The sequence below is a fragment of the Symphodus melops genome (assembly GCF_947650265.1).
Source record: "Symphodus melops genome assembly, chromosome: 14".
NCBI lineage: Eukaryota > Metazoa > Chordata > Actinopteri > Labriformes > Labridae > Symphodus > Symphodus melops.
Window position 1 is genome coordinate 2,925,348 of NC_136704.1, and position 16,196 is coordinate 2,941,543.

The window sequence follows — 16,196 nt, forward strand, 5'->3', positions numbered from 1 at the left end:
CTGTTGGAACATTTATTTTTGTCTGTCTCTGCATTTTGGGGTCCGCCAAACGTAAACCTAACAATATTCTTATAACTATATATCTATATTCTAGTCAAAACTGCACTATATTTATTATACATATACTTATAACTTATTACTTATGTGACGACCCCTGACTGTGTCAGTGCTCTTCCTGTTGTTTTGTATCTCTCCTCTCTCAGGTAGTCTTCAAGCAGAAATGGGTGGAGCCAATTAATGTGATCTAATACACCTGAGCAGGCTGGGCCTGAGGATTAAAGTTGGCTCTGTCTCTCACTCGGGGTCAACACTTCACACATTCAACATTGCAACCACCACTGATTTACTGTTCTTTGATTCGTTGCATAGAGTTAAATAAATACTGGAAAGATTTGAATAACTTAAAAACTGTGTGGTCTCCCATACTTTGTTGTGACCTTCTGAACCGGGTCGTAACAAATGGGGGCTCGTCTGACTTTTGAACTTGGATTTGGTTTGATACTTGGTAATTGTAAGTCTAATTAGTTTTCTACCAGGTTGGTGTGCAGTTTGCTTGAGAATTGGTCTGTGCAGAGTGGTAAGTAGCCTCTCTGACTTGTAACTGGTACAGTTTGTTGGGAGATTAACGCATGTTTTTAGTGAGTTGATTATCCTTGAAAGGCACAGTATTTGATAGTTTCGACCACATATTTATTCATTGATATCTCAAATTACAATGGTGTAACAAGGTTTGTTGAATAAGTTTGGTTTTGGTAGGTTTTTTTTGGGCACCCTGATCAGCAAGCCGCCGGGCAAGCAGGACTTGCCACTTTGTTATTTTGCCTTTTTTGTTTTTGGTGGTAACTCTGGGGAGGGGGCGCACCAGATTTGGGGTGTTTCAGGTGACTGCCTCAGTTCTTTCCTGGAATATTCTGAGTTTGGGAGACGCCTCATATACTTTATTAATCCCGCGAGGGAAATTCGGTTTTCACTCTGCATTAATGGAGAGGTCTCAGAGTGAGGGGGCTGCCCACAGAGGGCGCCCCAGAGCAGTTGTTGGGGTTCGGTGCCTTGCTCAAGGGCACCTCGGCAGTGCTCAGGAAGTGGACTGGCACCTCTCCAGCTACCAGGCCAATTTCCGGACTTGGTCCGTGCCGGGACTCAAACCGGCGACCCTCCGGTTCCCAACCCAAGTCCCTACAGACTGAGCTACTGCCGCCCTAGATATTTGTATAGGTTTTGGGGTTGCCCTATTAAACTTGTAAAGTAAATCTGAATATTTTCTGTTTGCTTGAGAGATTACCTTGTTACACTAAGTTCCTTGAGATGTTTGGTAAGTGGGTTGTGAACTTGCTATTTGATCAGTGGTGGACTTGACTTGGGATTTTGACAATGGTGGTTGTGTGCGCAGGTTTAACATTTGAACAACAACAAGAGCTGTTATCTCTGCTGTTGGAACATGACAAAAGTATGTTACAACAAAGACTCGAAATGCAACTTGAACTGGAAAGAATGAAATTGGAAACAAATAAGAAAAGACTTGAGCTTCAAAAGTACAAATTTCAACTGATTAAAGAGGGTAAATTGGCTGATTGTTCCAATTTGGAAATTTTGATCCCCAGTGAACTGTGCTCCATGCATGACAAGGCCACACAAGATACTTTCTTCACTAGTACGCCTGTTTTGCCTTTTTCACCTGACTTGGACAGAGGGGAATCGGGTTCTGCTATCGGAAAAGTTGTTCCTGCACCTTTGCATAGAGCTGACCTTGGGGCAGACTTGGAACATGTTACAGAGTGTCCAGAGGTGGCACATGTTTGTCCTGATGAAAGAATTTTTTGCCAGACATCTCAGACGGATACGCCTGGTGCTGTTCTCCCACCTCATTTGGGAGCACTTTTTGATGGGGAGGAGAAGGCATCAGAAACTCTTGGTTTGAGGTTTTGTGATGATCCAGATTTGAAAGTTAATGAAAAATATGTTTCACCTCAAGTTTTTGCTCCAATGTTTGAAAATGTAAATGAGGTTCTTCAGATTGGTGGCAATGATTCAACTGCTGAGGTGTTGGTTCAAGATGGAAAGCTAGGGCATCAGCGACTTGTCAGTTCCTACTCCCAGAGGTTGACTTTGTACAAGTTTGGTCTCGTCACCAAGACAGAAAGTTTGGTTCCAGTTTGGGCACTACACCATTTTGACATGTATGTTGGTGCAAGTGTGGTCCCCCTGATTTTGTATGATCGTTGAAAAGTTTTGTGACTAGAGCGTTAATCACTGGTGTTAAAAAGATGACTAATACTGATTACTGATTGTTTTCCTGTACTCTTAAAGTGCTCCTCGGACTGGATCCAGGCAGCTGAGAGGGAATTCGCTGAAAGTATGTTTTATTGGTTTTTGTAAAAAATGTGGGTCATTGCTTAGGTTTGGATAATTCACTTGGGAAACTAGTTTGTTTATGGGTACTGGGTGGGACCCAGTTCTTTAAGGGGGAGGATGTGACGACCCCTGACTGTGTCAGTGCTCTTCCTGCGGTTTTGTATCTCTCCTCTCTCAGGTAGTCTTCAAGCAGAAATGGGTGGAGCCAATTAATGTGATCTAATACACCTGAGCAGGCTGGGCCTGAGGATTAAAGTTGGCTCTGTCTCTCACTCGGGGTCAACACTTCACACATTCAACATTGCAACCACCACTGATTTACTGACTGTGTTCTTTGATTCGTTAGAGAGTAGAGTTAAATAAATACTGGAAAGATTTGAATAACTTAAAAACTGTGTGGTCTCCCATACTTTGTTGTGACCTTCTGAGCCGGGTCGTAACACTTATAACGGTCAATACTTTTTACATAACCTTCTGATCACAAATGTCACTTTAAATTCATCACTGGTCACTTTAACATGCCATTTACTGCACAGTATTATTACTATCTTTTTCATTGTCCTGCTGAGTCCACCACACTATAGTCCTCTGTATATATCCCCCCTTTCTACCTGGATTGTATTCATGTTTATGTTATTATTTTATTTGATTTTTGACTCTTTGTTTTGATTATGCACTGCTGCTGCTGTAACGCCTGAATTTCCCCATTGGGGATCAATAAAGTTATATCCTATCCTAATATCCCCGATTTGAGATCGGAGCGGTCCCGACGAGAGCAGTCTTAACACACCGCACACAGCAGGATGATCTTCTAAGATTATCTTTTGATGATCAGGGCGTCCTTAAGATTATCGGTAGGGGAGAATCGGGGCCAAAATCGGCGTAATTATCCTGCCGTGTGAACCAGGCTTTACCCAGATAAATGTTCAAAAACACTGTTGAGGTGGATTTGTCCCCTTTAATATCTGATGATACAGTGAGGTCATGCTATGAATTAATTCAGTAGATATCTCACTGCCATGTTGCCTGTATCTATAGTCTTGATTATTAATAATAATTCATTTCCATACACGGAAACAGTCTGGGTCATTCTGCGCTCTGATTGGATGAAACTTCATGACATTCTAGAACAGACGTGCAGGTGAGAATGCTCGGTTGTTAGGCAGCGTCTCCTGGTGCATCCTTTGAATCAAAACAACATTTGGACTCACTCATCATCCAAACAGCCAAGAGAAAGGTCACACAACTTTTATCTCGACGATTTGTCCCAAAACGTTTCCGATTCGACTGAAAATTTCTTCATCCCGAGAAGAACGAAAGACTCCCAGAGGACAGAAAATAAACGAGCCACCGTCATGGAAAATGTGAGATTATAAACATTATAGAACTTTTATTTGTTTTACTTTTAAATGTCTGTGGACGCTCAGTCATTAATGCTAGAATATTAACTACATGTGTACACGCTAAAGATGCACCAACACGCGTGTTTTAGGCCTTCTGGGCAGGTTTATAAATTATCTAACTCCACACGCTGTCAGTGATGCTAAGCTACGTCCTCCAGATGTAATATTGTGTTTTAAAGTAAGTAAGTAAGTAAAATTTATTTATATAGCACTTTTCGCAGGCAGGGGCCACAAAGTGCTTTACAAACAGGGTTTAAAACATCACAAGCAACAAACAGACAGTACAGAGATCATAGCAGCCCTAAAAGAGACCAACCAAAAGCCTGGACAAATAAAAACGTCCCCAGTTGACTCTTGAAAGTGTCGGAGTCACATTGAACGAGTATCCAATAGGCCGACGTGGATTGACGTCTCGGAGGTAGTGTCCGTGTTGCGGAGCGGGACTGGACGAAGGCACATCCAGCGGTCACGTGAGCTCCAGCTGGTCCACGCTGGAAAAGCCGGCATAAACACGGAAGTAGGCGATGGCGATGAAAACCCCTGATCATGGCTCCAGCACTGTGAAGGGTCCAGGACAGTTGTTGAAGCGCGGGCAGGCGGCAGCGAGGACACGCTGGCGCACACATCGAGGAGAGGAATCCGGCGCAGGAACCGAGTGTGGTCCCGGCAGCCGAAGATGACGGAGCCCCCGGCAGCCGCAGCACGCCCTCGCTTCACTTGGATACCGGACCGAGAGCCCCTTTTTCTGGATCTCCTGCGGGTCCTACCCGGCACCCGATACAGCACCAAGTAGTCAGGTGAGACGGGATCGATTTCAAACGGAGGCAGAAATGCCTGTTTGTAACGGTCCCAGGTATGAAACATGTCCTCCAATGACTCTTTGATACGAAATAAAGAGTCCCGATCATAGGTTAGTAAAGCCAGGACACTTCCATTTGTCATCTGGGCTGCTAAGATCACATATAGTGAAACAATAATCATCAATAATCTACAAAACAGAGAGCGAACCGTGGCAATGCCAGTCACAGGCGCCAGTACGGTTTGGTCTCCAAACACACAAAATGAATCATTTAACAATACTTAAATATATTATTATAATTCTTATCTCAGCAGATTTGCAGGGACTTTACGTCGACTAAAATTAAATCACAAAGGTGGATTTTATTTGCATAAAGTTGATTATTTCCTTTATAAAGGCCCCTGATTATAAGTAATGTATACAAAGACTAGTTTTGTTTGATCTACATGATATAATCAAGTTGGTTATACTTGCAAATGTCATTGACAACATTGAAAAACAATGTGTAGTTTATACAAAGTTTAGTTTTGCTTAATCTACTTGACAAAATTACGTCCACTTTACTTGGACTTTCTTTTTCATGTAAAAAAATAAGTAGTTTAAACAAAGAGTGATCTTGCTTGATCAACATAAATAAATTATGCAAAAAGTAAATTTTTTATGAGTAGTTTTATCAGTGTAAGTGGAGCTTCATTAGCTGAATTCAGGGCTCATATTGAAGTGGTTATTTTTATTCTGTGTCCAAGTACAGGTTGTAAAATGTGACTGAGTGTGATCAGACACACACATTACTCCCAGAGTTTATAGATATGAGAAGTTCCTCTGGCCCGAGGTTTCTTTATTGAGAGCTTCCATATAATGACAGTGTTTGGCTTTTATATCAATGCTACGTACGAACACGTTGGACATATTCACAGTATCAACTCGAGTGTGCAGAATAACAAACAGAGGAGTTTAGAGCACGAGAAAAAACACCATTACACTATGATTTCAGTTTCCACTCACAAATATGACATCCAGGACTTTTTGTATTGAAGGTGAACAAACTGAAATTTGCTGCTCTTTTATGTAAAGCTAAAAGACAGAGATCCAAACTCTCTGCCTCGTGTCATTTTAACATTTACATCATAGAGGTTTCATGTACGGTGTCTGTGTTGTTGTTGCAGTGTCCTGTCCACCTGAGAGACCATAACTACTGGAGGCGAAGAATCTCTGCACGGCGTGCGGAGAAGCCTGAAGCCAGCAGCACGAGGCCGCAGCCCTCTGCTGAAAACCTCCGTCAGAAGAGGAAGAGGAGCTCTGAGCCCCGTCCTCCTGCTCAACCTCCAGTGGAGACGGACTTCCTCTCCAGGCCTCTTTCTGCCACCATCCCACCTGCTGACCTGCCGGTGGCATCAAAGTTTCCCCGAAGCCTCCCGGCCTCCACCGAGGACCAGCCGAGCCCTTCTGACACGGGTCCTCTGACTGTTCACAACCGCTCAGTGGACGAGTTCCAGATCATCTACCATGAAGTGGCAGATGATCTCCTTCGGTATGTTTCCATAAAATAATGAATCACTCATTGCTAAAAATCTGAATTTTTGATTTATATTTAATTATTAATATTAACTATATTTGTGTTCCCTCCTGTGCTCACAGATACAAGAGTGGCCGGGTTCGTCCCTACAGTTTAGACCTGGGACGTCGGCTCAAACAGAAGCTGTGGGAATCACTGGACCGTCCCTCTTTCACAGAGTCAGAGGACGAAGACGGACAGGTGAGTGTCGACGTGTCATACGGACGCGGCGTCTATCCTCCACTGTTTGATATCGACACGATTGGAGAGCCGAGTCCTGAACACTCGCCCCGTAAAAGAGCCAAGAAGTCAAACTAAAACGAAAGAAGATGCTGCATACAAAGACCAAAATGCAGCTGTAAATATTAGAATAGATTAATAGACTTTTAGTGACTTAGATTAAAGCTCTTAAAGCAAGACTCCACCTTAAGCACCTCCTGGGATATATACATTTGACAGCAAGCAGCAGGAGGATCTTCCATCACTCTTAAAATCTAAACACTGCCATCAGTCCTCTGCTGCTAACACCTCCACCTGCACACAGCCAAATACAAATTCTCTACCTACAACCATTAGCTTTAGCTTAGCTCTACCTCCAAGCTCGAAGCTAGAACTACAATATTCACCTTATTGGTCAACTTGATACCTCTGCAAGGATCCTGCAGCTTCCTCCACCTGCAGGCTCTTACAGATATGTGGATATCAAACCTCCAACTAAGGAATCTGCATTAAAATATCACTACAAACTCCACCTGTAGATTCTTACAAATGACTCTAAAAGCCAACTTCTACACCAACTATGTGCTCTAACTCTTGTCTGCAACCTGAAAAGTCATCTTAGCTCGTTGCATCTGACAGAATCGTCTATATTAATCCTCCATCTTGAAGCCTTTGCGAGCAGCCTGCAGTTTCCTCCACCTGCAGATACTGCTTGCTAAGAGCTACCATAACAACATCTAGAAACCAGTCTGCCTCCACCTGAGGATCTGAGGCCTCAAACTACAACACCAGTCTCTGATTCCTCAACCAAGCTTTACCTTCACCCTCTGTCAGAAACATGCAGCTTCCTCCACCTGCATCCTGGCAGACAGACTCATATCAAACCTCCACTGAGGGCCTTTGCAAGCAAATATCACCTCAACCTGCACAGGTGTATAACTGCACATGACCCTTGAAGCCAACTTTGACACCAGCTGTGTCCTCTAACTCCTGCATGCAACCTGTAATGTCGTCTCTACTGGTTGCATCAGGCAGAAATATGCCGCTAAGACTTCCACCTTGAAGCTTTTGTCAGCAACCTGCAGCTTCCTCCGTCTGCAGACAGACTGAGAGGAGCTTTATACTCTAACCACATCAAAGACTAAGACACAATGTAAAACCCAACCTGCAGCTTCCTGTCTGCAAAATAGAAAGCTGCACCCTGAAGCTGAACTTTTTAACTCTGCCAGTTCCTGCATTGTGTTTCCAACATGTTTAAAGAACTTATGTCACACATTTATGCCTTATTACATACATTATACACTTATGCCACACTATTTAGAGGAGTCAACTACCGTCAGGATTTCAGACAGCAAGGTTCTGCAAGAGAGGGAATCCCAAACATCAAGGAGAAAGCAACAGCCGCTGCCTCAAGTAAGCTGCAGCCTCATCTCCTACTTTAATATTCAGGGAAGATTAGCATTAGCTTGATTATTACTGAAATGTGACTGCTGTTATTTTAGATATCACTTCCTGTTGTTGTCACTTTATGCCTCCTGCAGCAAAGTTTCTCACTCTTTAATGTCATGTTGGATGTTTTTTTACAGACCACATCTTCAACACGTCACGTTCAGAGAGGACAGGATCAGCTTTGTGGCTTCTGAGGCCGGCGTCACAAACAGCGTGTTCACCATGAGGAGCATCTTCAGCCAGAAACATCGAACTTTGTCAATACAATCAAAAACTAAAGTAAGTCACAAATCTTCATAAAAACAAGAAAGTAACCAACTTTCTTCAACATTTTAGAAACTCACGAGCTTGGCAGAACTTTAACATTTATATGATCACATTTATTTCCAGTGTGCTCGCCTTGATGAATCTTCATCACCTCCTCCTCTTCAACCATTAATTTACCATCACCGTCGCCTACACCTGCAGGAAGTGGAAGAAAGCTGCAGTGTCGACCTCCACCTCAGAAATCTACTCGCTAAACCGGCCGCCATCAACCAGACCTCCAACTTCAGCTCTTAACGGTTAACCTGCAGAAACTTGAACACACATGAAGTCGATCAGACAGTGTTCTGTTTTCATAAGGATTATTCAGTTTGAACACACTCGTTTGTGTGTGTGTGTGTGTGTACCTTCTAACTCCGGAGCTCAAGCACTGACAGCCTGCTCTGGGCCCGTTGTTACTGCCTCACGCCAAAGATTAAAATGTCAGAAAAATAACTAAAAATGAAAGAATCCAGGTTTTTATTTTTACTATTCATGTTGAATTTTAATTGTGGAAACACGTTTCACTGAAAATGTGTAATGAAGGATCTTTTAGCATAACATTTATAAGTGTTCTCAGTTACAGACTTGTTCTGTTTGTGTTGATTTAAAGGAGTAATATGTAACTCTGACACCTAGGGCCTGATTTACTAAACGTGTGCAAACTTGATACCACAAGCAAAAAATGTGCGATGTGATTTACTAACAGCGTGCAGTGAGGATTGCGTCTTTCATATGAGCAAAACAACACGTATTGTCCAATAGTACGTTTGCCTTAATGAATATGCAAAATGAGGCGTTTCTGCCTCAGCGTGCAAAATACTTGGAGGAGAAAATGTAAAGAAGTTAAGTTAGTACACACAGTGTGATTTACCAAGACAGGCAAAAATTGCGGTGGTTGTGACGGTGTCTAAATTTAACACCTTTTAAAAGAACGTGCTAATCCAAGAGCCCCAGTGTTACGCACTGCAGGCTGCAGTTAGGATAGATAGATAGATAGATACTTTATTGATCCCGAGGGAAATTCAGGGCATCCAGTTGCAGTATACAGACAGGCAGGACACAAGACATTAGTTACAATACACACCCGCTGTCCCCCCTCCCCTCTGTATACAATAATCCCCCAAACAAGATTTAGCAGCCCCTTGTGACTAAGAATAAACATAATTATATGTTTAACCTGTGCAGTTAGCATTAGCAATTAGACTTAAAACTTATATAGTATGTACATAACCTGTGAGGAGAGAAAAACATGTGTTGGTTAAAAGAGACCTGTAAACAGTTAAAGAACCTTAGAAACAAAGTGCTGACCTTTAGAAACTAGTTACATGTGCATGTACAGAGGTGTTTGAGATAGTGCCAGAGGTGTGAGTACAGTCATTAAACAGTCAATGCAGGAATGTAAATTCGCTCACCAACATAAAGGAGCAGTGATTAGCATTAAGTGTCCAAAACAATATGGTGAAACCAGGAGTGATTAGGGTGATTGCCGTTAAAGTACCCAACTATTGAGGAGCAGATTAGCATAAAGTTTCAAAGACAATAGAGTGAAACTTGACCTAATTAGGGTGATCATGTCAGCCCTTACAGATGTAGCATGACACAACAGTAGGATGAAACCAGACATGATTAGGGTGATTATCATTAAAGTGACCAGTGCCCAGTAAGGTGACTATCAATATGCATTAAAGTGTCCAAACTGGGGGCTGACTCTGAGGTCAGCAGTGCAGATGAGGAATGAGAAAAGTGAAAAAATGAGTCCAGTGTTCACCGTGTGCTTCTTCCCTGCCGTGACAGTGAAGTGTTGTACAGTCTTATGGCCAGGGGGACAAAAGAGTTCTTGAGTCTGTCCGTGGAGCACGACTGTGACAGCAGTCTGTCACTGAACATGCTCCTCTGCCCGGTGAAGGTGCTGTGCAGAGGGTGGTGTGTGTTGTCCATGATGGAGAGCATTTTGTCCAGAGACCTCCTCTCTACCACTGTCACCAGTGAGTCCAGCTCTGTGTCCACCACAGAGCCGGAACTCCTAACTAGTCTGTCCAGGTGTGCTGCGTCCCTCTTCTTGCAGCTTCCTCCCCAGCACACCACGGCGTAGAAGAGGACGCTGGACACCACAGACTGGTAGAACATCTGCAGCAGCTTTTTGCAGATGTTGAAGGACCAGAGCTTTCTCAGGAAGTACAGACGGCTCTGTCCCTTCCTGCAGGTAGTGTCCATGTTAGGCGACCAGTCCAGCTTGTCATCCAGCTGCAGCCCCAGGTACCCGTAGGTCCTGACCACCTCCACGTCGACCCCCCCGATGGAAACAGGTTCTAGATGTGGTTTGTTCCTTCGGAAGTCCACCACCATCTCCTTGGTCTTGGAGGTGTTTAGCTGCAGATGGTTGTCACTGCACCACGTCACAAAGTCCTCGATCAGGCTCCTGTACTCCTCCTCCTGTCCATCCCTGACACAAGCAACTATCGCAGTGTCGTCCGAGTATTTCTGCATGTGGCAGAGCTCAGAGTTATACTGGAAGTCAGAGGTGTACAGGGTGAACAGGACAGGGGAGAGCACGGTCCCCTGTGGTGCTCCGGTGCTGCTGACCACAGTGTCAGATGTGCAGTCCTTCAGTCTGATGTACTGCGGTCTCTCTGTGAGGTAGTCCGTGATCCACCTCACCAGGTGCGAGTCCACCCTCATCTCGGTCAGCTTGTCTCTCAGTAGGAGGGGATGGATGGTGTCGAAGGCGCTTGAGAAATCAAAGAACATGATTCTCATCACGCTGCTCCCTTTGTCCAGATGAGAGTAAGCCCTGTGTAGAAGATAGAGGATGGCATCGTCCACGCCCACCTTTGCCTGGTATGCAAACTGCAGGGGATCCTGTGCGTGTTGGACCTGGGGTCTGAGGTGTTGGAGCAGCAGCCGTTCGAAGGTTTTCATAACGTGGGATGTCAGAGTGATTGGTCTGAAGTCGCCTGGCTCACTGGGGTTTTTCTTCTTGGGGACCGGGGTGAGGCACGAGGTCTTCCAGAGCACAGGAACCTTCCCGAGCCGCAGGCTCATGTTGAAGATGTGCTGAAGTGGCTCCCCCAGCTCAGCAGAGCAGGCCTTTAGCATCCTGGGACACACCTTGTCCGGGCCTGCTGCCTTCCTGGGGCGGAGTCTCTTTAGCTCCTTGCTCACCTGGTCTCTGGTGATGGTGGGGGGGAGGGGGGATGGATTGTCACTGGAGAATGAGTTTGTCCTTGTGGAGGTGTTGGGGGGAGTGAGAGGGGGGGAGGGGGTGTGTGTAGAGGGGTTCTGGGGGGACAGGCACTGGCTGCAGCGATGGGGCTGTCAAACCTGTTAAAAAACAAGTTGAGCTGGTTTGCTCTCTCAGGGTCCCCGTCTTCTGCGTTGTTATTTTTCTTCTTGCAGCCTGTGATGGTTTTCATGCCCTCCCAGACCTCCCTCATGTTGTTCTGCTGCAGCTTCTGTTCTACCTTCCTTCTGTACTCCTCCTTTGCCTCTCGGAGTCTGACCTTGAGTTCCCCCTGCACACGTTTCAGCTCTGCCTGGTCTCCCTCCTTGAATGCCCTTTTCTTCCTGTTAAGGATCTCCTTGACATCGCTGGTGATCCAGGGCTTGTTATTCGGGAAGCAGCGCACAGTTTTAGTGGGAACCACAACGTCCATACAGAAGTTCATGTAGTCAGTTGTGCAGTGTGTGACCCCCTCAATGTCATCACCATGGGTCTCTTGCAGGGCACTCCAGTCAGTGGTCTCAAAACAGTCTCTGAGAGCCTCCTCTGCCTCAGGAGACCACTTTCTGAAGGTGCGAGTAGTTATCGGTTGTCTCTGGATCTTAGTCTTGTACTGTGGCTTTAGTAGGACCAGGTTGTGGTCGGACTTACCCAGAGGTGGTAACGGGGTGGCCAGTGTAGGCGTCCTTCACGTTTGCATACAGGAGGTCTATTGTCCTGTTCTTCCTGGTGGGACAGCTTACAAACTGGTGAAAGTCCGGTAGTGTAGAGTCCAATGTAACATGGTTAAAGTCCCCTGAGATGGCAATGAAAGCATCAGGGTGCAGCGTTTGTAATCTTGAGGTGGTCGCGTGGATGACGTCACACGCAGTCTCGGCGTGTGCACGGGGTGGAACGTAAACAGCAACCACGATCGCGTGAGAGAACTCCCTGGGCATGTAGTAAGGACGGAGACCCACCGCCAGCAGCTCGATGTCTTTGCTGCACGTTGCCTCCTTCACCGTAATATGTCCATGGTGGCACCATCTGTTGTTAATAAACAGCGCGAGTCCTCCTCCTTTCCGTTTGCCGCTGCGTTTCGTGTCTCTGTCCGCTCTCACTGTAGTGAAGCCCGGTAGATCCACGTTAGCGTCCGGGGTGTTTTGAGTCAGCCAGGTTTCTGTGAGGCACATTAAACTGCACTCTCTAAATGTCCGGTTGTTCTTCACGAGAGCAGCCAGCTCGTCTGTCTTGTTGGTTAGACAGTTTACGTTCCCCATAACTATCGCCGGAACCGAGGGCTTGTACCTCCATCGCTTAGCCGCGAGCTTAGCCCTTACCAGAGCCCCGGCTCTACAGCCTCTATACCGCCGCCTCAGCTCCTCTGGTATCGGGTGAACGATGCCGGCTTGTCCCGCTGACCGGAGCTGCTGCGCTGAGGGACGCTTGAACGGGGGGCTCATCATGCTTGTACCCCCAACTTCAGTACCTGTTGCCATGGCATTTATGTCCGATCAGACACAGCGCTGACCAGCTTCTGGTGCACGAGTGGCACACACACACTGAGCACCAGTGCCACAGAGGACTCGCACCTCCTGCGCAATGTATTACAATTCATTCAAAAGAGGGAGGGTGTTATGATTTGGGTTTTTGTTAGTGTGTGCACTTTTGTTGTTTGCTTTCCCTGTTTGTCTTCTCCTCCTGTGTGCTCCCCTTCCCCTTGATTACAATTTGTTTCAGCTGCACAACCAGGTGTCACTCATTCCACGTCTCGTCAACTCCTCCTCTTAAGCCGGCTCTCCACATGCAGCCGGCGCCAGAGTATTGTCAACCCTCCGTGCTCCCAGTCCAGACCTACCTGCCCCTTCGTGTCCTGTCGTCTCATCGTGTTCACTTGGATTTCACCTCACGCGTGCTGGATTAGGGTTTTTTGAGAGTCACTTGGATTATTGTCTACACTACGCACCTGAGCTTGGACTCTTGCTCATTATTGTCACCAGTGTCACTTTCCCTATTTATAATAAATTGTTGTTGTTACCTGATCCTTGGTCTCGCGCTTGGGTTCTATTCTGGTTCCGTAACAGAATACTCTGGCCAACATGGACCCAGCGGACCAGGATTCAGAGATTAGTGTTAGCTCCCTTCAGTTCGCTCTCTCCTCTCAAGGAGCCATGCTCGGGCAGCATGACCAGGCTCTGCGCAAAATGGTCGAGTCACTGCAGGTGATATCGACAAGCCTCAGTCGTGTTGAAGCGCAGCTAAACCCCGTTCAACCGACTGTTACTAACCCTGTTGTTCCCTCTCCCAGCCAGGCCCAGCCTCGTGAACCGTTCGTCCCTGCCCCAGAGAGATACGACGGAAAGTTGGGTGATTGTAGAGCTTTTTTATTTCAGTGTGCACTTGTTTTTGAGACTCAGCCACTCACTTACGGCCACGATCGTTCCAAGATAGCTTATGTTCTCGGGTTGCTATCGGGCAGAGCTAGGGCGTGGGGAACAGCCTTCTGGCACAACCCGCTAACTAGTCACGTCAATTACAAAGGTTTTTTCGAAGATATGATTTCTGTTTTCGATCATCCCGTGGCTAGCAGAGATACTGGGGATCAGCTGCTCAGCCTTCGCCAGGGTTCACTAAGCGTTGCGGAGTATTCCATTGATTTTCGCACATTAGCAGCAGAGGTAGGCTGGGATGATCAGGCCTTGCAGGCGATTTTTTCAAAGGGGTTAAACGGAGCAGTTAAAGATTGTTTGGTGGGCCGTCCTGAAACTAATAACTTACAGGAATTAATAACTCTGGCTATCAAGATCGATAACCGCATCCGCGATAGGGAACGAGAGGAGCCCAGTAAAACCCCTGTTAAACCCCTTTTGCTTCCTGACACTAGTTTTACTCTGAGAGATAGTTCTCGTTCAGTTGTTACACCAGAGGTCCCTATGCAGTTGGGACGCAGCCGGCTAACTCCGGCCGAGAGAGACCGTCGCTTCAAACATAGATTGTGTATCTATTGTGGTGAAGGGGGACACCGCTTGATTAACTGTCCGGTTCGGTTAAACTAGGCCACTCACCAGTTTCAGCCGGGGTTCTGGTGAGTAGCGCAACTGTTCTTAATTCTCCCCGTAAACGTGTAAATTTGGAAGCTACCCTGTTAATTAACAATAAACCACTGTCATTGTTAGCTCTTGTTGATTCAGGTTCAGACGCTAACTTTATTGACTGCGAGTTCGTTCGTGAAGCCGGTATTCAGGTTCTCCCCGTTTCCCAGACACTAAGAGTTGATGGTTTAAATGGCCAGTCGCTAGCTCAAGTTGTGAGTGAAACCCCCCCGCTATCGTTGCTGTTAGCAGGTAATCACAGGGAGAGTTTAGCTTTCCACATTATGCCCTCATCTCATGCCCCCATCGTCTTAGGCCTCCCGTGGTTGCAGCTCCATAACCCACAGATTGATTGGTCCAAGGGTAAAATTACAAGCTGGAGTGAGTACTGTCATGCTAAATGCCTTACTTCAGCATCACCCTCATGTAAGACTCTTGGTGGTACTAAGTTTCCGGAACCCCCCGACTTATCTTCAGTGCCCTCAGTTTACCATCATCTAGGAGAGGTGTTTAGTAAGGAGAGGGCTCTCACCCTTCCTCCTCACAGGCCTTACGACTGTTCAGTTGACTTACTGCCGGGTGCCCCGTTTCCAACCAGTCGCCTGTATAATCTGTCAGGTCCTGAGAGAGAGGCCATGGAGAGCTACATAACAGAGTCCCTCAATTCAGGATTTATTCGTCCCTCGTCTTCTCCACTCGGAGCTGGTTTCTTCTTTGTCGATAAGAAGGATAAGACTCTCCGACCATGCATTGACTTTCGAGGCCTGAACAATATAACAGTGAAAAACAAATATCCCTTACCTCTCATCAGCTCAGCTTTTGAACCGCTTCAAGGCGCCACCATCTTCACCAAACTGGATCTCCGTAACGCCTATCATCTGGTTCGTATTAAGGAGGGGGACGAGTGGAAGACAGCGTTCAACTCTCCTCTAGGACATTTCGAATATCTCGTAATGCCGTTTGGTTTAACCAATGCTCCTGCGGTGTTCCAAGCCCTTATCAATGACGTATTGAGAGACTTTTTGAACCACTCTGTGTTTGTTTATTTAGACGACATTTTGATTTTTTCTCGTTCACTGGAGGAACACATTGGTCATGTGCAGAAGGTTCTGCAAAGACTATTAATGAACAAACTCTTCGTGAAAGCTGAGAAGTGCGAATTTCATACCCCCTCAGTCTCTTTTCTAGGATACATTCTGGAGAGTGGTCAGGTTAGACCAGATCCTGCAAAGATCGAAGCTGTCATGGAGTGGGAGACACCAACTTCTCGCAAGCAGCTGCAGAGATTCTTGGGCTTCGCTAACTTTTATAGACGTTTCATCCGGAACTACAGCCAGGTTGTAGCCCCCCTCACAAGACTAACCTCTCTCTCTGAACCTTTCCTGTGGTCTCCTGCTGCACAGGAGGCGTTTGCTGACCTAAAGAGAAGGTTTTCTTCAGCACCTATCTTGGTGCAACCAGACATCCAGAGACAATTCATCGTGGAAGTGGACGCGTCAGACATTGGAGTGGGGGCAGTTCTCTCTCAGAGGTCTTCCTGTGACCAGAAACTCCATCCGTGCGCCTTCTTCTCCCGCAAACTATCTCCGGCTGAGAGGAACTACGACGTGGGAAATCGGGAGTTGTTGGCGGTGAAGTTAGCCTTGGAGGAGTGGCGGCACTGGCTAGAGGGTGCTGAAACACCATTTGTGGTCTGGTCCGATCACAAGAACCTCTCCTACATCCAGACAGCCAAGAGGTTGAATTCTCGTCAAGCCCGGTGGGCGTTGTTTTTTACCAGATTCCATTTTACGGTCACCTACCGACCTGGGAGTAAGAACAT

At 46.2% G+C, this 16,196-nt stretch overlaps 1 protein-coding gene across 1 annotated transcript; it reads left to right on the forward strand.

The window, feature by feature from the left end:
* Positions 1-3,589: 3,589 nt before the first annotated feature.
* On the forward strand, positions 3,590-7,025 carry LOC306835281 (uncharacterized protein). Its single transcript, XM_079361740.1, has 3 exons — positions 3,590-3,716; positions 5,721-6,085; positions 6,193-7,025. Exons 1-3 carry the CDS (start codon positions 3,708-3,710, stop codon positions 6,425-6,427), a joined length of 609 nt encoding a protein of 202 aa, XP_079217866.1. The 5' UTR covers positions 3,590-3,707; the 3' UTR covers positions 6,428-7,025.
* Positions 7,026-16,196: the final 9,171 nt, after the last annotated feature.

What these genes read in the sequence shown, in the direction of transcription:
- LOC306835281 (XM_079361740.1), top strand. An exon ending in GTGGCAGATGATCTCCTTCG is followed by an intron (nt 6,086 to 6,192) that starts GTATGTTTCCAT and finishes CTGTGCTCACAG; the next exon opens with ATACAAGAGTGGCCGGGTTC.